At 32.9% G+C, this 20,930-nt stretch overlaps 1 protein-coding gene across 1 annotated transcript; it reads right to left on the bottom strand.

Annotated features, from left to right (window-relative positions):
* Nucleotides 1–2,431: 2,431 nt before the first annotated feature.
* LOC142339616 (cathepsin L-like) lies at nt 2,432–14,466 on the bottom strand. The gene is made up of 4 exons (XM_075389780.1): nt 13,865–14,466; nt 11,263–11,561; nt 4,397–4,545; nt 2,432–2,952 (listed from the first exon to the last, which is right to left on the bottom strand). Exons 1-4 carry the CDS (start codon nt 14,267–14,269, stop codon nt 2,747–2,749), a joined length of 1,059 nt encoding a protein of 352 aa, XP_075245895.1. The 5' UTR covers nt 14,270–14,466; the 3' UTR covers nt 2,432–2,746.
* Nucleotides 14,467–20,930: the final 6,464 nt, after the last annotated feature.

The following is a 20,930-nucleotide window of genomic DNA, read 5'->3' as shown; positions in this document are numbered from 1 at the left end:
AGAAACAACCATGTTAATTTGTCTGTAGCAGTGACTCCGCATAACAGGCGACAATATTTATTCAAGCGTAGAGCAAAATGAGGCAAATTTTATCAATATGTCAAATGCGCTTTAATTTGACACTAAAAAAATTAGCCACATAAATTTTTTCGTCTTATCAAAAAAACCTTAACTTCAAATTGAAAAAAAATTCAAAAAAAGCAATTTTTTGGCAGAAACTAACAAGGGGGCGAAAAATTTACATCCAATAGTTTTTGACTAAAAATTTTTCCTCTCCGGTATGTTACAGGAGGCAGGCATAACCTCTCTGTATATACCGAATAGCTGTCACAGTAAGCATGCCTCTCTCATTAATTTTTCTGTTGCAATAGCCAGGCAAGAAAAGTGGCAATATTTACACAGTCGTAGAGTAGATAAGGCCACGTTTTTTCAAAGTTGGAAAAGCAAAAAAAGGCAGAAAATTAACAACAAAAAATTTTTTTTTCTTTCTACTCGATTAACACCCAGTCAGAGTTTTTTTTCTAGAAACGTAATATTTGCATGAAACAAAGAAAAGATCAAAAAACATCCAAGTTTTCTTAATGGGTTGACTGGGCAAACAATTGGAAAAAATATATCCCAAAACTATTTTTTTTACTTCTCATAACCCAAAGAGCAATTTATTGTTTTTTAAACAAAAAAAATTGTCGGCCAAAAATTATAAATGCCCAACCGCTGTATTCAATACATAATGTGAATGTCGTCTTTTATTAATTGTGAAAATTTTGGAGTACTTAGAGAATTGTCAGACTAAAAACAAGGAAAAATAATAAGCTCCTGAACAGTTATTTGTCTTCAATTCTTATCTCTCCACTAAATTTGGCAACAGATGTTATTTAAACTGAAACTCAAATGTGAATTATTTTTTTAGCAATTATTTATGATGAATTTTAGGGAATTGGTTGTCTTTTTTAATTTTTGTAGTGATTAGAAAGATTGTTTATCTCGTGGATGTCAATGTAAGTCTGAAGTTGGAGAGCTATAATGTGAAAAAAGAGCTCCCTAATTACAGGTTAAGTGCCATTTCTCATGGTCAGGACGTTGAAATGATTGATATTTAGATCAACTGAGGGCTAGGTCACATTATTCACATTCTTTTGTAACATCTTCAGGTTTTCATTTGTGGTTGCTCCCCTAAGATTGGATAGCACTGCTTAATTCAACTGTGGCACGATTATCAAGTTTCCCAATAGTGGTGTTTCTCAACCCCTAACTTGATTTTCGCTGCCTGAAGTTTTTTATCCTTTTCTAGAAATTCCCTTGGGCCATTGTCTCACTCGAAGTTTAGATACCTTCGAGCAGCAAGTTCGTAAATTAATTTAACAGGACCCAAAATTTATAATTGGTTTTGTGTTTCTCATTAAAATGTCCATTCATAGATCTTTGTTTCAATTTTTTTTAAAACTTTCTCTCGTCGACAGAGAAGCATGAAGTGAAATAATAGAATAGTAGCCTCGACAGTAATTGGCTAACAGGGAATCAACGCAATTACGTGGCCAATGTCCGAAAAAAATGAGTATAAATACTATAATTTGCCGGGAATTTTCACGGCCAACGTCTTATGATTAGATTTTAAGCTTGTGTGGAAACGAGTTACACTAGGTTAACTAAGTTTGCTTCAAAATTGGATAAATGTGAAGTCACTTTTGCCAAAAAGTGTTTTGGGGCTAGCGCGAAAACTTGGGACAATCTCTTGTTAATACTTTCCACGACATAACTCAATAGTGTCCACACTATGAGTGACTCTTTGCGAAGGCTTGAGATAATATCAATTTGACCGAATTGAAAAAAGCCCAATTGGTGATTAATTTCATAAATTGCCTTACTGATAACAATTGCAGATTAAGAGGACAATTAACAGTGTTGCGATTACTCATATCATTGTTCTCAAGAACCATTAAGTCTTTGATTTGAGTCTCAATTGTTTGCAAACGAAATCGGGCCTTAAAGTTTTAGACTAAATAAGGTTGTAGAAATGGGTTACATTTATCCATGAAAGCTGGTGACAAAATATAAGCCTTTTCCACGAGGTATAATTAACTTATTTTCTTGTTTTTCGTAACTACATTCCATGGTTGAAAATTGAATATTGCACGTGAAAACCAGGGAACAGTTTTGTCACTCAATTCCAGAAAACGCAAAATTTATTGAAAATAGCCTTTACGGACATTGGCCACGTAATGTGCGCTGTGCAAAAAATATGAAATCTTGCCCGGTAATTATATTTACCAGAAAAATTGAAAAGCTTCTTCGCTATCGTTCTCAGCAAGTATACAACTATCAGCCATGCTAGAATGCTGGTAATTTTTTGTAATACTATTAGATCATTTCACTATAATTTTGAATTTATCTTTGTTCGTAATGCTAAATTAGAATAGAAGCAAAATGAATATTACGTAAGCAGAATTATCAATTTATTAAAAATAAGCGCAGCAGTCTCTATTAGCAAAATATTTTTTGTGAAAGCAAGTCAGGATTTTTTCTTCTGGTCGAGGTCATTACCGGCTAGAGCAGACACCATAATTTTTTCGCCCAAATTTGCTAACTTCCATCAGCGAAATCCACTTTATATATAAGTTAATAACTTCAATGATCCCTTAACTTCTAGTTGGTAATGATCGATGAGTAGTTACGATGGCTTAATTTGTTTCCTTCTTCTAAAAGCGTACTAAGTTTGGAGTCGAGTCTGGGTAGAGAGTCCAGTTGCCTAAACAACAGGGAAGCTAGCCATAGAAGCGATTCCACACTGGTTGTTTTTGTTCCTGGACATCTTCACGTATCCCTCATCTCCCCAGGAAGTTCCCCAACTGTTCTTCACCAGCCAGTAGTCTTTTCCATTTTCAGTGCCGTACCCCACAAGCAGCACTGCGTGATCTACTGCGGTGGAGCTGCATTCGGGCTCATCATAAACGCCTGTGAAATTATCAAAGTGTCATGCGTTTTTTTTTCGCTTAGTAAAAACACTTAGTGAAATATTCCCCGCAATTTTGAAAAAAAAAATAATTCATTCATTTATTGATTTATGCCAGGGAAAACGCTTGAGAGCCGTTGTTTTTCCTCATATTTTCGTATTGCCACATTCTCAGTGTAATTTTTTTTCAAAATTTTTTTTGTTAGTGTATGTGGTTTACTTATTTTTGCTTTATTTGGAGAAAAAATTATATTCGACAAAAAAATTATTTAAAAATATGGTATATCTCAAGCTGAGATTCTATCCTGACTTTGGCTCTGATCAGACTATTTTCAGAGTATGATGAAGCCATATTGCAGACTTTGGCTTCTGATCAGAAAATATTCAGTCTATTATTCAGTCTATTAAGTCTATGATCTATAATTCAATTTTGTCTTATTACAGATAATATAATTTGTGCCAACTTTACCTGCGTATGCTACTCGAAAAATGTGATCAGAGGGGTTCTAAGAAATAAACCCCCCACGGAAAAAAAACTAGAAAACCCACAGAAAAAATTAGATAGGAAATAAACCCCCACGGAAATAACCCCATTTTAAATTTGAGATTTGGTCGTGATTTGTTCGGTTGTGATAGTTTTATATCAGGTCCCACGGGCCGTTTAGGCATGGCCACAGCTCTGCTGCAATTAAAAAGCGCTTTTTTCCGCTTTGCTGCAATTAAAAAGTTAATTTTCAACTTTAAGTAACCAGACTAGCTGGACAGGTAAGAGAAAGGATACATTAGCAAAATTCCGGTATCACAATTATCGATTAAAATTACCATTTTCGATTAAAGTTGTCAATTATCGATGTCATCTTATAGCCGATTTTAAAACAACTTGAGCTTTAAAAATATTTCTTCCAAAATGAGAAAACTGTTGTCGCTTAACAGTCAATATTATGAGGAGGTCATGATCAGACAATAATTTAGAGAGTTTTTAATGTGCGTAAAAATGAGTAAGAAAATCGTGAACTAAATTTAATTTAATTAACTAGTTTTCAATCAAAGTATCAATAAAAATAGTTAAATAGAAAAAAAACGAGATTTATATCTTCGTTTTATCGAGACTAGAAAAACTAGAAAAAATGGCAAGGTTTTTTTCATTACGCAATTACAGTAATGAAATAAAATTTTTCAGGTATTTTCCACATATTTTCGGGCGTATTTTCCACATTGTAAACGAGCATATTTTCCTATTTTCCACATTGTAAACAAAAATATCCAATAAAAAATTTACCTAAAATGAGCTTAATGTAATCTTAAAAAGTCTTAGAAAAAGTTTTTAAAAAAATTATTAAAAAAATTACGTGACCTTGAGGTTTGTTAAACATGTGCTGTCGTTAAGCCCTAAAAACGGAAGCCTAAATCGGAAGATTGAAAACTGTTAAGATTGTACTTTTTCACCTCCGGAGTATAGTTGGAAACTGGGTTTAGATGCGTCAATAGCGATGCTGATTGGTCCGACTGCTGCCACTACTTCTTTCAGAGCCTCTTCATCATTGATAATGTCGTAGAAGTTACTTATAGTTGCCCCCACAGACCACCAGTCGAATCTATGCAAATATATCTCAAATAAGAACCGTTATGTTGTTAAGTTACAAAAAATGCTAAACAACATCAGTTGATATAGAAAAAAACTTGGGACAATTTATAACAATTGATTCAAACTTTTGTTTGAGACTCTCTTTTCCCAAAGAGATGGCGACTGAGCTCTTGTAAACATCTCAATTTTTCAAAGAAATTTTAATAATTTTATGTTCAAATAGTTGTATCAAAATATGACGACACTATGAATGAATATATTTCCAGCTACTGCTTCAGCGCTGAGTTATAAACTCACACCTGTTTTGTAATAGGTATTAACTGCATTTCGTTAAATTTCTTAGTCGGGTTTTATTAACTGAGTCCTTTCTGAACATATAAAATTTTGAACTGAATGTAATAGATTTTGTTCCAACATTTTTCAAAATGGGAGAATGTAAAAGATGGGAGAGTATGCGAGAAACAACAATTTGTAGCTCTTAGAGTCTTCTTCTGCTAAGAAGCTGCAAATTTTATTGTAAAAGCGTAAGGAAGGGAATCGGAAGGGAAAAAATTTTTAAAAGATGAACATTATTATGTTTTACTAAATAAGATGTGATGAAAAAATTAGTACACTATACCGAAAAGATTAAATTTGATTATACAAACATCTCTAAAAACACAAAACGAAATGAATTTTTTAAAGAAGCTACGAAAAAATAAAGTATTCAAGAAACAAAAACAATAAAAATGCCTTCCTTTACATTTCACGCGTTTTTTCTGTTCTTCTTAGTTACCATTTGAAGATGGAAAAAAGTTTTTAAAAAAAAGTTTTTGCGAATCCAAAATACTCAAAACATAAAAATGTCATAAAATATGAATATGGAAAAAAATTAATAGAAGACGCTCGGCTAGGAATTTTCGTTTAGGATTTCCAAATTAATAGATTTAGATTAAGAGACAGAGTGGCACACAAATCGGGTACGTTGGACCTAATTACCCAAAATTTAGACTTCTGAATAGAGAAGAAGCTGTTTTTTATTTCATTTTCTTCGTAATGATTGTTACTAATCCTTGAAATGAATTGAAAAAAAAATATTGCTCTCAACTAGCTAACAGTTGACTTTTTATTCCAATTAATTTGAAAAGTGAAGTAATTAGTGGTACACCTTTTTTTTCATCAAGAAACAAATAACCCAAATCTGAAATTACATGGCAAATTGAAAAAACCTAAATTTACTATGAAGACAAAAGACAAAAGAGACATATCCACTCGAAGAAAGAACGATCAACATGTTTTCTTTGGCAATTTTTTCACATTTGAGAGTTAAATTCAGTTTGAAACAGTCAAATTGGTATCATATCTATTATCAATTTCATTAGGGGTTCTACTTGACTGCGAGTTGATTGCCTATGCAAGATTTGTAGCAACAACAAAAAAAGTAATTTGAAAAAAACGAAGAAAATTTTTTTGACTAGTGCTTGGCTCCTCTAAACTGAAGTTCTCTCTTACTTTGCAAATGCATTCTCCAATTGATCGACATTTTATTGACACATGATATCAACATACACCAGAGTTCACTTACGTGAGATAAGTGACAATGAAAAACTCCAGTTTTTTAGTTAGGAGAAAATAAAAAACAATTCTTGAACTCGGAAATTTTTATTTGAAATTAAGTTTATGTGAAAACAAACAAAACTTGACGGAATATTCGAATCTAGTTTTTCTTTCATTTCATTCGCAATTTTAGAATTTTCAACTGGTGTTTTTTTGATATTTTGAAAATTAGACTTCATTAAAAATCAGTTTTATATTGCATAATAATCGATGAAGCAATGGCTTGTTCATCGATTGAAAAATCACATCAACTAAAGGTTCCTTAATTGTCAATTTGTGGAAATAAAATAGTCGTCCTCTAGGTTGCTAAAAAAACTAATGTTCGAAAAATTGATAGTCAGACGAGCTTTTGGACTCAGAACTAAAAAAAAGTTTTTAACAAGCTTCAGAACTATAGCTGCTTTGCAGTCTACCGCGAACCATCTTGTTTTCCTCTGTTATAGGGGAAAATTAATTGGAATCCCAGGCGGGTGTCCCAAGCCAAAAGTCGGTGTACCCAGAGAAAAAGTGGACGCGCAAGAGAGGGGCGTTGTGAAAACAAAAGTGTATAGTCTAGATTCTACAGAAGTCTAAACATGCTCAGTTTCCGTCTGTGAGGTCGGGAAGTCTAATCGTGCGAAATATAAACACCTCATTATGCCTTCATCGTAATCCATAAGAAAAATGTCAACTGAAAATACTTATTGATTGCTTTCATGTAGAAAATAAAATTATAACCTCAATTTTCAGTTAACTTCATTACTCCATTTAATAACTCTGACACATCTTCTGAGTTGACACAGTTTAGTAATAGTCTGATAGTTAGGTTGAAAGTTTTTATCATAGTCCTTATAGTATTCTTCAATACAAATGTGTTAGAGCTTGTAAATGCTAACATGTGACGAGAGACTTTTTCGAGCAAACCTAACTGGTCACAAAATTTTATCGAGTAATCACACCTTTGAACAAATTCGAGAAAAAATTTCTACTTCAAATTTGCTATCGGCTAAAATCCCAAAGCTACTGTTACAATCTGTAAATGAAATTCAAGCCAAGTTTACTTAATTTTTTTATGTAAAGGGGAACAAAGAAACTGAGCATTACTGTCTAAATCAAACTAAATGCAACATTGATTTCACTAAGATTTTATAATTTTATGTAGTATAATAGTATTTTGTTCCTATGATAAGCAGGACAACTCAATTTAAAGAATCTTATGGTATTATACCATCGATAATAATAATAATAATAATAATAATAATAATAATAATAATAATAATAATAATAATAATAATAATAATAATAATAATAATAATAATAATAATAATAATAATAATAATAATAATAATAATAATAATAATAAAAGTAATAATAATGATAATAATAATAATAATAATAATAATAATAATAATAATAATAATAATAATAATGTTAATAATAATAATAATAATAATAATAATAATAATAATAATAATAATAATAATAATAATAATAATAATAATAATAATAATAATAATAATAATAATAATAATAATAATAATAATAATAATTGTTTTCGGAACAGACAAACAAAAAAAGTATATAGTTCAACACTTTTTGTATACACACATACTGAATCGAGAGAACACCAAAAAGCAGTGTTGCCTCGTCATGTGGTGCCTCATGAAGCAGCAAATTTAGCGTCTTGATACATTTCAATTATTTGGTTCGGTTTATTTTCTCAATTATTTGGTTCGTTATACCATCGATGTTTGCATGCCTCTATACAGTTAACACAAAAGGGGAGATTTATTCCCCTCACAGATTATTTTCTGGAGGTAATCACTTCTGTGGTTTATTTTGCTATCAATTATATTTGTGGTGATATTTTACCTTGGGGTTTTCTTTCTAGACGTGTTCATCGTATGAAAATGTTTGTCTTGATATTAGAAGTTGTCTGGCATCTGAAGAAAATTATAGGATATTATATTAATGTGAAATTGAATTATGGAACTGTATACGTGATCAAATCTCCTTGTACAGTTATTTTGGGGGAAGCACACATCGCATATCTCTTCAATAAACAAACCATGCGAATGTTGTACCTTTTGAGACTCACATAACATTTATTGAAAGGAGAAACACCGAACTCAAAAGAATTTCTCTTATTTTGTTCCCACCCACTTTAAAGGGGAGGGTAACTATATGCTGAACTTTTTTTATCTGTCAATTTTTGCCCATTGATATATTCATCTAACAGATCTAAAAGAGTTGTTAACGTATCATTCAAAACCTTATCAAGCGTAAAAAAATCAAATGAAAAACATTCTTTTGAGTATCGCATTCTCCGAGGAGTTGCGGAGGTTTAAAGTTTTGTGAACGTGAACCTAACTTCCATTGTTTCATCGACCCACCATTTTCGTGATTTTTGTGGACATTTTGACTAATTTTTGCTGAAAATACAACAAAATTTATACCGATAGTCTTATTGATGTTACGTTTAAAGATAAAAAGAGAGTTGTTGAAGTGTTTGAACCGACTGTTTTGGCTAATTTTTTTTTGCAGTTCAGCACTTTTTTTCAAAAAAGGCAACAAATATGCTTATTTGACTTGTTCTGTTCGACCGCTAGTGCATATATAAATGGGCTGACAAAATCTTTGTTTACCCAGAAAAGGCCTATTTTTCCTCCGATTTCTGAAAGTAACAATTTAGCGGTCTTTCGCTAATTTATACTAATGTTTATACACTCATTATATCATAGCATCATTAAAAGTTGATATGTTAAGATTGTTTGTCAAAAAATCTATTACACAATTAATTGGATCAACTGCTTCTCTTAACGGCCACGCCGTAATAGCAAGACCATTGTTGGTCTCATCGCTGATTTATGTCATGGAAAATGCTTTGGATTGTATTTTAGGGTCACTCCCCTTTTAAAAAATTTTCTGCATTTTTGCATAGCTTAAAAACAGTTTCCTTTTCTTAAAAATTCAATTGATCATATGTCGCCCTTCTGATTAAATGAGGTAAAAGGAACAAATATTGTGTTTTCTGAATTAAAACACGTGGTTTTTTGGCTTTAAAAAATTGTTCAAGTATAATCGTACTGAATTCTTAAGTTTCGCCACCACTTGAAGTTCTAGCTTTCTTTTCATGACTATGTGTAATTAATAAAATATCTAATGCGGTAACTAAGAAGCTACCAAAGAAACACACATAAGGGTTTGTTGCTGAAAAACCCTTTTGTATTGGCATTTTTGTCAAGTTGTTTTTTTTGCTAACAATTGAAATAATTTTTCGTTTAGTGGAAACAGAGCTATAGGAAGGACCAGATTTTGTCTACGTTTGGAGTTTTGATATTCAATTATTATCCGAATTGTATCAAGGCGCTTTACCTTTTCAAACATTCTTTTTGCCTTTTTAAGTTTTTAGTTTATGTTAACTTTAAAACAGAATAATTTGAAATCAAAACTTAATTAATAAAGTCTTTTTTGTGACACTGAAGGCCAAAAAAGTAACAGGATAATTTCAGGGAATGTCTTATAATTTTTTGGCTTCAATACCGTTGGCGTAAATTTGTGTTTGTTATTTTTCTATACATTTTGTCTAAATCTCAATAATGATTTGTCCAATTGACTTCCTAAAAATTGACCTGTTAATATATTTACTATTTTGTAATTGAGAATTTATGGTTGTTATGATTAATGGTTTCAAAAGTTTGATTGAAAACAATTGTTTAAGACGAATTCTTCTACCTCTTAGAGTAGTTCGAGCACGGAAAAGTTGATTTCTCTTTCAAATAAAATTGTAATCTTCCTTGCTATTTTAGGATTTAAATAATGCTCTTTGGCGTTGACGCTGCGAGTTTTCAAATGTTTTTCTTTTAATTTTACGGACATTTTTCAATTTGTGGTCTTCTTTTCCTATCTTTTCCGATGATCACATTAATGGCTTTATGCCGACAAGTCATTAATCACTTTCATGATTTTAAAAGAAGTAGCAATTGATTATATATAAGTTTTTATTGAATAGATTTTGATTTTATAGGCTTCGACGTCGTTTCCTTGGGAAGATTTTTTGAGTTTGGTTAGTTTATGCTAATTTTTTTTGTAGCTTACGACATTCTGGATATTAAAAGCTCAATGGCGTCCTATACAGAATCAAATGAACCTATTTAAAGTTTTAAGTTGATAGCTAGTTGTTTCCATGCTTTTGATATAAGATGTTTCCAAAAAGTTTCGGTATTACAAAAGTTTCTCTAAACTTACGCTGTAACTTTGATTCGTTGTTTCGAAAAAGTTTAATCGTATCTTTTAAATTACCGCTTTTCGTTTTGTGTCTACTTCTCAGTTATTCTCAATTAAGACAGCTCCGATATTTTTCGGGTGAATTACGAGTCTATCGGTTGAATTGAATTTTTATCGAATGTTTTGCTGACTTTTCATTAAGTTTTTTCAATATATAAACATTAAGTTCTTACTCTTTTAATCTTTTATCATCGGTTTTCTAATAACTTATTATTCGATTTGTATAGCGTTTTTAGCTTAAACTATTTTTAATGGATGAACCATTTTTTGAACTATTTATGAATTTTGAAGCTTTTCTATCTGTTCCTCATTTGGCGCACAATTTAGTAAAAAAAACGTGTTGAGCGGGGTCGAAAAATTATGTGCGTATATGTGCGAGTCTTATATATCAACCAATCTCAACAATAGGTTTTTCGATTATTGGAACACTTGAGTTTTTCACATTTCCGGAAAAAGTCCCATTTGTCATATTTTTCTCTCTGGTTGACATTTATATGACATTTGCCCAAAACCGAAACACCACATACAAAAGAAAGAATCTCTTTTTCTTCTTTGGGCTCAATGGTGAGATAATAAAATATCGCTTGGTATTATAAAAGTGTCCCTAAATTTACGCTGTAAATTTGATCTCAAAGTTAAGTTGAGATAGTTTCATATCAAGTCCAACGCGTCGCTAAGGCATAGCAAGGGCCTAGCATCATACAATTTTTCACTCATATGAGAATATCCAAAAAAAAACACTTCTGATAATTTGAACAAGGTTGCAAAGTACACGGTAAAATTTGAGTAATTTTCTCACAAAGTGTATTTTTTTATTTTTGGTATTTATATTTGCATATTTTGCCTGGACATCCTCTGGACCTACCTGCAGTTTTTCTCTTCGCCCTCATAGGGATAACTTTTCTCAGTGTCGATTCCTCCATTGTACAAAATATAGAGAAACGCGTTGTCCATCAGACCACCATCACACCCGTCATTTCCGTAGGGACCTGTGCAGTCCAGCAAGTTCTGTTCACTGAGTGAAACCAGATGTCCAGTTGCGGCAAAGTGCTGACCTTCCAGAGATCCAGTGGTGGAGAATGACCAACATGAGCCGCACTGTCCCTGGTTTTTCACACCTGTGACGTACCCTTCTTCACGCCAATCAACTCGATCGGGCGCTTTCTAAAATGAGGGAATCAAAACACGTTATAACTCACGCTTGAAGTGGCAAATTTTCTACTAAAAAACGACAAAAAATAGAACATAAATCATTTTCCCGCGATAGGAAAAATGATAAAAGTGGAAAAAACAAAAATAAAGTAGAATAAGGGTGAACATAGGGTTGAATTTTTAACCTGTCCATTCTTCCACTTTTATCCCCAGTTTTTAACAGTGGAAAAGGTATACAAGTTTATAGCCCATTTTCAAAGCAGAAGAGGCTCAGTACCTCATCCATGCATTCGTTATTTTGACAAACCAAAATATTTATGATTATTCGTTAAAAAAGAAAACATTTAAACTTTAACTTATCAACCATTGGGTTCAATTTACGAGAGCGCTTTTGCGCACATTCATGAGAATCTAGGTCAACCATGTGAATAAATGCTCAAGCCATGCTCCTTGAAACCTGCTGGCTTCATTAAAAACTGCTTCATCGCTGCATTTCAACCACAGAGTTTTATAGCAAATTTTTTCAAATTTGTGGGAAAGAAAATAGGTATGCAATCAGCGCCAATTCAGTTCGGACGTTTTGACTATAAATCATTCATTGAAGTAACTTTATTCCTAACACATTTAAACTTACAGAAAAATGCAGAAATTTTTAATGACATGCAACCCTTAAAACCACATGAGAAACTTTCTGGTCCGTTTTTCGATTCGATTTGCCATACGGTTTAAGATAATTGCTGTAAACATAAATAGAAACTGGTTGTTACAGTGCAACGCACCAAATTTATCACGTTAACCTCAGAAGGAAAATATTTGCTGCGATTTTTTAGACGTAGTAGTTTTTGATTTGAGTAGAGATTTCTGTGCATTCGTTCCGGGAACAGTACCAGGATATTAATGGGCTAAAAACTGAAGATGACCTATAAAAGTTGTTTGAAATTCTTCAAGCAATCAAGCATCAAACATGTCAATGACACGTACCTTTTTCAACTCAGTAATACTTGTTCCATTTCAAGTTCTTTGATATAAAATTAAAAACTCTATATTATGAACTCTATACATTTAAATCAGAAAAACTTCATTCTACATCAAAACGCTTGAGAACATTTATTGTAGATGATGATTTCTCAGAAATAAAAGCATGATTATAACCAATTAATATGATGCGTTTCTTTATTATCAAAGAAAATTTATTTCCACCGAAATTTTACTCCGTCTAAATTTATTCTTAGATTTTGCAAAAATGCTTTCTACTCATTTTTACGAGGCGTTGTTGAATCATCTAAGATAAGTTTCTCTCAAGTAATCATATAAAATTAACTAGTCGTTCAAAAAAATTATTGATTGATTATTTTGAATAAAAATCAGTTACATAAGGAAAACGTTCCACGTAGAAAAATTGAGAACGCTTTTCTAGTAGTAAAATTAATTCAAGTCATCAAGAAAAATTTGACATTGTTAAGGAGACATAAATATGATCATATTTACTTATGGTTTTTCTTGATATCTAATTCAATTAAAAATATGAAAATGCAAAAGACAATACTACGTATTAGAAAATCAAGTAACACTTCCAAAGAAACGCAAAAATTTCATACTAATCTTCAAAAAATTTTCTAAAAAAGGGAAGTTATATTGTCCGAATCGTGAGAAAAGGAAGTTAATGATGCAACTTCTTGCAAAAATGTTGTAATTTTAACTTTGTCTTGCAAGACTACAGAGGATTGACTTTTCTTAGAAGACGAACTTTGGTCTGTATTTGGGGGTTAGTAGCAGCAAGTTCTGAAAACAAATATCATTGGCAACCAAAATTTTCAAATCAAAATCTACAGAATAAAAAATTTAGACCTTTTCAACAGTTTACCATCCGTTTGCTACCTAGTAGAGAATTGCCCCCTTATCAGCTATACTTTACCACAAAAGTACTTGCCCTACAGTTTAGATAGTCAAATATTAATTCGTACCGCTGTTCATGGCCATGCCTCTAATGCGCTGTGGGTTGTAATCCAGAAATCGCGGTTCGGTTATCGCGGCTAAGCCGCCCCCGAACTGCGAGTCGGATATTCTTTTCACTTTGTATTCAAATTCCGTTAATTGTCATAGCATAGCGTATTTTATTCTATTCAGTTTATCAAATTATTCGCATACGTGGAAAGTTATTAGTTGTCTCTAATTGCTTAATAAATCGCTCGCTTTACTTCTATTCAAGAATAGCCCCCTTTTGCATAATGAGACAATTGCTGACAATATCCAAAAATTTCAACTCCAGATCCATTTTGAACCCAAACAAAAAGGCGGATTGATTTTTAACTTACGAAGTTCTCTGGTTTGGTAAACATTTTCCTAGTAGATTTCACTCTTGATATATCTTTCTGGTTCATTTTGTATCCATTCATCGTGTTTCTGACGTCATGAATTGACAAATCTGCATACTCATTCAGTCCAGTCGTGAACGAATGCATGTTCAGATTTGCCTTCAAGTTGTGCTGGTTGACAAACTTCAAATTTGTCAGCCAGTTTGAATACTTTGTAGCTTCGTCTTCGGTACTTTTGTACTCCTTATTGTATAGTTTCTTCCAAATTTCCCACTCCTGGCTGAATTCACCGTCAATTTTCTCCGATCTAATTTTGCTCAGCAAATTTGATTTTGCGTTTTTATGAGCGCCAAAAACTACCGCAATGCCAATCATAGCAATCAGCAAAAATTTCACGAAAATCATTTTGATGTTTCTTGCTAATTTTGAAGCCCAATTACCCCACCAATTTTCAAAATTGCAAAAAAATAACTGACCGTTGATAAAACTGTCAAATTAATTTATGTTATGATTTATGATGTTGAATAATTTTATTGTAAATTGTTGTCTCAGCATATAGATACTCAAGAAAATGCATTGGCAGTCACTGCAAACAAGTTCAAAGATAGGAAAGTTTAATGTTAATTAATTTATCTACTGATAACAATATTTAACTAGTTTCGAAGACGTGCGACCAATTGAGCAAGTTAAGAGTTACAGGATCTCAAGACCTAATTTGAGAAATATTTGAAGACAAACTTATTCTAGGTTATGAATTTGCTGTAATCTTAATCAAAAGTTAGCTTTATTAATAAAACTTCACAGCAAACTTAGTGGCTAAAAATGCGAATATTATGATTTTCAATATTTGATCTAGCTTAAGTTTATCAGCAACTTACCTTTAGCACGATGTTTTTATACAAATGGATTGCCCATTTTCAGAGCAGTTAAAAAAAACCGCAAAAAACCGCATAACTGGGCCGCATTTTTGCGTCGTCTTGAAAAAGAAAAATTGTTCCAAATTGTTTCAATTTTCCAAACTAAACTTGATTGCAAGTATGTGGCGAGTCAACTCAAACTGTTAGGTATCATTATTACAGAGACAAGTTTTCTGTTAAAAGGCAGTTCGGTTGAAAGATACAGCACAGCATATCAACGTTAGTTTGCAGATCAAGACTTAGGACGCGGTCAGATCTTAATTGAGAGATTATCATTCAAAGATAAGATTCAGTCACACACTCAAAGTCATTGAACAATAAAACAGTCGGATGTACTTGAACACTTTTGGACACGACTAAGTCAACTTCAGGACAAGAGATGCAAATGCCGGATTAATTTGGGGGTTGGCTATATCATAGTTCAACTTGTGCAAAACTCTATGTGGGTGTAATACTATGGTCACTTTTATCGCATGGTCATTTTTATACCAACTTCTCACTACTTCTGATCATGGTAACAGAGGTTTGATAAATATTGCAGAATTCACAATGATTTGAGTTTTTTCAAGGCACTGGATTTTGATTTTAAGAAAATTAGATAAACACGCACTCACGCAAGCGCACACACACACACACACACACACTCACACAGACAAACAAATACACACACTGATACACACAAAAACACACACAGACAAACAAAAAACACACACACACACGAAAACACATAGACAAACACACACACACACGAAAACACATAGACAAACACACACACACACACACGCACACACACACACACACACACACACACACACACACACACACGAAAACACCCAAACAAACAAACAAACAAACACACACACACACACACACACACACACACATATATATATATATATATATATATATATATATATATATATACGCGCACACACTCACACAAAAACAACCACATACACACACAAAAAACATATATACACAAATTCATACACTTACACACATACACACCTGCACACATTTAAACACACACAGACACACACAGATACACACAATCACACACAAACACACACACACACACAAACGTTCAAACACACACAAAACGCATACAGCCAACTGCACTCACCTACGCACACGTACAAACACAAAAACACAACAAAACACGCGCACACACGCATACACACACGCTCGAGCACAAACACACATACACACAAACAGACGCACACAGAAACATATAAAAACATACCACACACACGCGCACACATACACTCGCCTGCACGCACTTAAACACACAAACATACATATACAAACACTCATAAAAAGATATCCGCACACACATGCTCTCATACACATGTACATACATACAGACACACAAACACACACACATACACACATATACACAAACTTACAAATACAGACTCACACGCAGGCAACTATAAGCACACGCACGCATACACAAACAAACAACAAACAAACACAAACACACACACACACAAACACTTATATTTATATATATATATATATATATATATATACAAAAGCGCAAGCAGACACACAGACACACTCACACAGACACGCACACACACGCCACACGCACGCATGCTCGCAAACACACGCAAACACACATACACACATGCGCACAGTTACACGCATACACACACTCGCACACACACGCAAACACACACACAAACATAAACGTTTACACAAATGCACATATATACACAAACAAAAATACACACATGCACACACTCACACACACATGAACACAGTTAAACGCTCACTGACAGACACAAACAAAAACACACACGAACACAAACGCGCATTTACAAACACATGCACACACATACAAAAACATACACACACATGCACGCACATGCACCCACATGCATACGCATATAAACACGTACGTAATTGTCAAATGAAGAATTAATTATTCCACGGAGTGACCCTGGATGCTTCTCAACTAACCCCAGGCGCCATCTGAATTCAATTGACTATCACATCTATTTATTTAACATAATTGTTTTAGGTTACAAACGTCAAGTTGGTTTGTAAAGTGAAGGTTGGTTTGTAATATAAAACTCATTATAAATTTTAAAAAAGTACGTACGTGCGTGTGTGTGTGTGTGTGTGTGTGTGTGTGTGTGTGTGTGTGTGTGTGTGTGTGTGTAAGCATGTCTGTGCATGTGTATGTTTGTTTGTGTATGTGTGTACATATGTTTGTGAGTGTGCGTTTGTGTGTGTGTTTTTTGTGTCTGTCAGTGAGTGTATCTTTGTGATCATTTGTGTATGTGTGTGCATGTGTATATGTTTGCGTGTGTTTCCTTGTGTGTGTGAATGTGTGTGTGTGCGTTTGAGTGTGTGTGAGAATGTGTGTGTGTGTGTGTGTGTGTGTGTGTGTGTGTGTGTGTGTGTGTGTGTGTGTGTGTGTGTGTGTGTTATGTGTATTTCTGTGCGTGTATATTTCTGTGTGTGTTTGTGTTTCTATGCGCGTAAATGTGTGTGTTCTTGAATATATCTGTAAGTCCATGCTTGTAACCGTGTTTGCATACGTGTGTGTGTGTGTGTTTGTGTGTGTGTCTGTCGTGTAAATGAGTGCGAGTGGTTTTATGCGTGTTTGTTTGTGTGCGTATTTTAATGCTTGTTCGTGTTTGTGTATGTGTGCTCAGGTGGGTGTTCGTGTGTGTTTTTGTGTGTGTGTGTGTGTTTGGGTGTGTGTTTGCGTTTATATATATCCCATATTTATATATACTACATATACATACATATCTATATATATATATATATATATATATATATATATATATTTATATATATATATATATATATATATATATATATAAACAAGGCGGCTAAGTAATGTGCGTGTTTTGCACATAATTCCAACCCCATCCGTCAACATTCTAATCTTTATTATCTACCAAACGAGATAGATAGAGGAAATTTTGCAATATAAAACTGAGTGCTGGATCTGTGCTAATTTATCTACCAAATAAAAAAGAGAGAATAAGCATTCAATATAAAACTGTGTAAACTTCATTGATGATGAAATTTCAAGTACAGACCGCGGATGTACAACAGTTACGTTATTTTTTTCTTAACAATGAGCAACAAAGTCCTACAGAGCAAAAAATTGAATAAACAAAATATAATCCATTTTACAATAGTTGAACAAAATTTCGAAAACTACTGTTCGTCGAGTGATCTTGCTTAATAAATATTAAACTGGGTCGAGGTCTCTTTATAATCTATTGGATTTTGAATTCTCTTTTCAGCTTACGTACGTGGGTGCACTAATAAATTTACCGAGTGAAGTAAAGTTATGGACCCTCAAAAAACCCTACACAACCCAGTAGAAACTGACCTGGTGTAGTCAGATTATAAGCTGCTTAAAGGTAGATTTTACCTTTAAATAATCGTTCTTTGAAATATCTTCACCAGCTGAGACGGTCGTAACATGAATCGAGGAAGATGGGGAATAGAAAAACTGAAAGAGGTCTTGAATTTGAACCCCAAGCAAATGATTAAAATAATTATTTGACCGGAGTAAAATTTCCAAAATCAACTTTTATGACTAATATAAGGAAGTGAGCAAAACATGTGATGTATCATTCGCTGAAATGAATAAAAAAAAGCAGAAAAACCAATAAAAAGATCTCTTTTTCATCAAAAATTAGTGGTGTTTAAATTGTTACAATCACAACCTTAAAATCAAAAATTAGTGGTGTTAAAATGGTTACAATCACAACCTTATTGACAGTTATTGGTAGCAAAAGTCGATGAAAATGTGGATTTAGCAAAGGTAGAGCGTGAATAATTTGAGTCGAGCTGAAGTCGTTTAATACGTTAATTGGGTCAAGCACGGTCTTTCCATATCAGTTGATGGTATTTTCATAACGATTTTTGGTTCTATTCTGTTTCGGTCCCCAGTGTTTTTTATGACCCCCCGTTACAAATTATATGTTGTTATAAAGCGCGTTACTATGTAACAAAATAGCACGAGCGCCTGGGGGTCATAAAAGATTTATGCTCACTAAGCTGGGGGGGGGGGGGGGGGGGCAAAACAGATTAGATCCCGATTTTTTCATGTAAATGGTGTTTTCATAAATTAACGTCTAAGCTTGTGTGAAATGGTTTAATCTTGTTTATTCTTCACGTGGTTCTCTAATAAAACATATTGTACATAAAACAGGCGGTCTAAGTTGTTACCAATATAAGTAGTTCTAATTGCTGTCTGATTTGTAAGCAGGAGTTGAATTTTTTGCTAAAACATTTTTATAACATTTTCGTTATATAGCATTTTTTGCAAAAAAATATTATATAAAGGAAATGTTTTCATTTAGTTGATGCGGTTTGATTGCATAGTTCTCTCGGCTTGGCTCAAGGTAGCAACAAATTCGAACTGAGTTGTTGCCACAGCCCCCGCCTATTTGAGATATATCAAGTATCTTTGTCTTGTCAGAGATTGCAGATCGTCTCTGGCATGCAGATTACCTTGATTTAAGTACTGATAGTCCAAACTGAACTGATCTTTCTTATGTATACCGCTAACATTCACTGGTTTTTCACTGCGAAGGTTTGGAAAAGATAATTCAATGCTACGTAATATCCAGAAATCTTTGGTTTCTTCTATCTACGCACAAAATGATCCGAACCCGCTCATATAAATTCTTGACTTAATTGGCTACCAAATCATGGCGAGATAGAGAACTTTCAAAAATATTTATCGTCCCACAAAACAATAATGAAATACAATAATGTCAGGCTAGCGGGCCTATGAAACTTGTTGTCAATAGGACTACTAGAAAAGACAACAAAAAATCAAACAACAAACATTAATTACGATCGAAACTCGATGTCTATATTTTAAAAAAAATCATAACAAGAAAATCATAACAAATTTTATAAAAAAAATCATAACAAAACCAAACTCGCATCAGATAAAACCTAAACAAAATAAGTTAACGTATAGTTAACCTATACTTCATTGGAATAGATATGGATAACTGTCCTCAATGCGACTGGATACAGGTCAACAGAAAGAGCAACAGAAATTGCAAAGTTCAACAATACGTTTCTATTTTTGAAAACAATTAACTTCAAAGAGATTAATATCGTTAGATATTGCCTGAAATCACAAAAATTTCAATTCTAATCCGCATAGGAAGCATTTGAGAGCTTTCATTATCCAGTGTACGTCATACGAATATAAAAAGACAGTCAAATACTGGCAGAATTTAAAAACTTTAAATTAAACATCGCGGGAAAAGGGCTGTGAATCCGTTAAAACCATAAACGTCAATAAGAGCATTAAAAACCCTCATTTGATCCATATTTTAAAACCAATGGGACATAGCAGAATTACTACAGTTTAAACGAAAAGAAAAAAATTTAAAATCGACAATTATAAAAAAATCTTTTTTTTTGAAATCGCGTAGTAACAGTAATAAGAAACAAATGGTTGCAACTAAAACCGTTGAAAAAAAAAAATTACAGCTTACTGGAAACGGTTTGTGACCTGTCTTTACAGAGACTGCGTTGAAAAATGACCAAAAAAACCAATTAGGAAATGGAGAAGCTCAAAAATCGAAAAATGTTTTCTGAAAGCAAATACATTCAAAAGTCGTGAAATAAGTTTTCAACAAAAACCTAATGGATTATATTGCAACATCTCAGCAAGCCATTTGTCCTGCTATTAAAGAGACTACAAAATCACACGGCTACCAAAAAACAACAAAGACAGGCCGTCCCCAATCTTTCTTATTAGTGAAATTGAGTTACGTGGTGACCAGAAGGAAAGCAAAAATAAGACATTTGAAAATACTTTTTTCAACAGTTAATTTGAATGACATTTAAAGAAATAGCTTTAAACTGAAATCTTTAAATAAGTTCAATTATACGTCCTTGGGAAGCAATTGAGATCTCATATTATTAGGTATATTTCATACAAAAACGAACAAAAAACAAACACAGGCAAAAACAACAAAAATTTACTTAATATTGCGAGAGAAGTGTGTCGCAGCCCAAAAGCATAAAATATTTGACAAAAACAGAAAACATATTTAGATATGCGTTTTTGCAACGCTCTGCATCTTTGCGATCATGACTTTCTTCAATCAGATAGGAAATAATGTGAAAATCCGACAAGGAAA

Source organism: Convolutriloba macropyga, chromosome 5 (genome assembly GCF_964194025.1).
Source record: "Convolutriloba macropyga chromosome 5, txConMacr16.3, whole genome shotgun sequence".
In the NCBI taxonomy this organism is placed as follows: domain Eukaryota; kingdom Metazoa; phylum Xenacoelomorpha; order Acoela; family Convolutidae; genus Convolutriloba; species Convolutriloba macropyga.
This window is presented reverse-complemented; position numbering and strand designations above follow the sequence as displayed.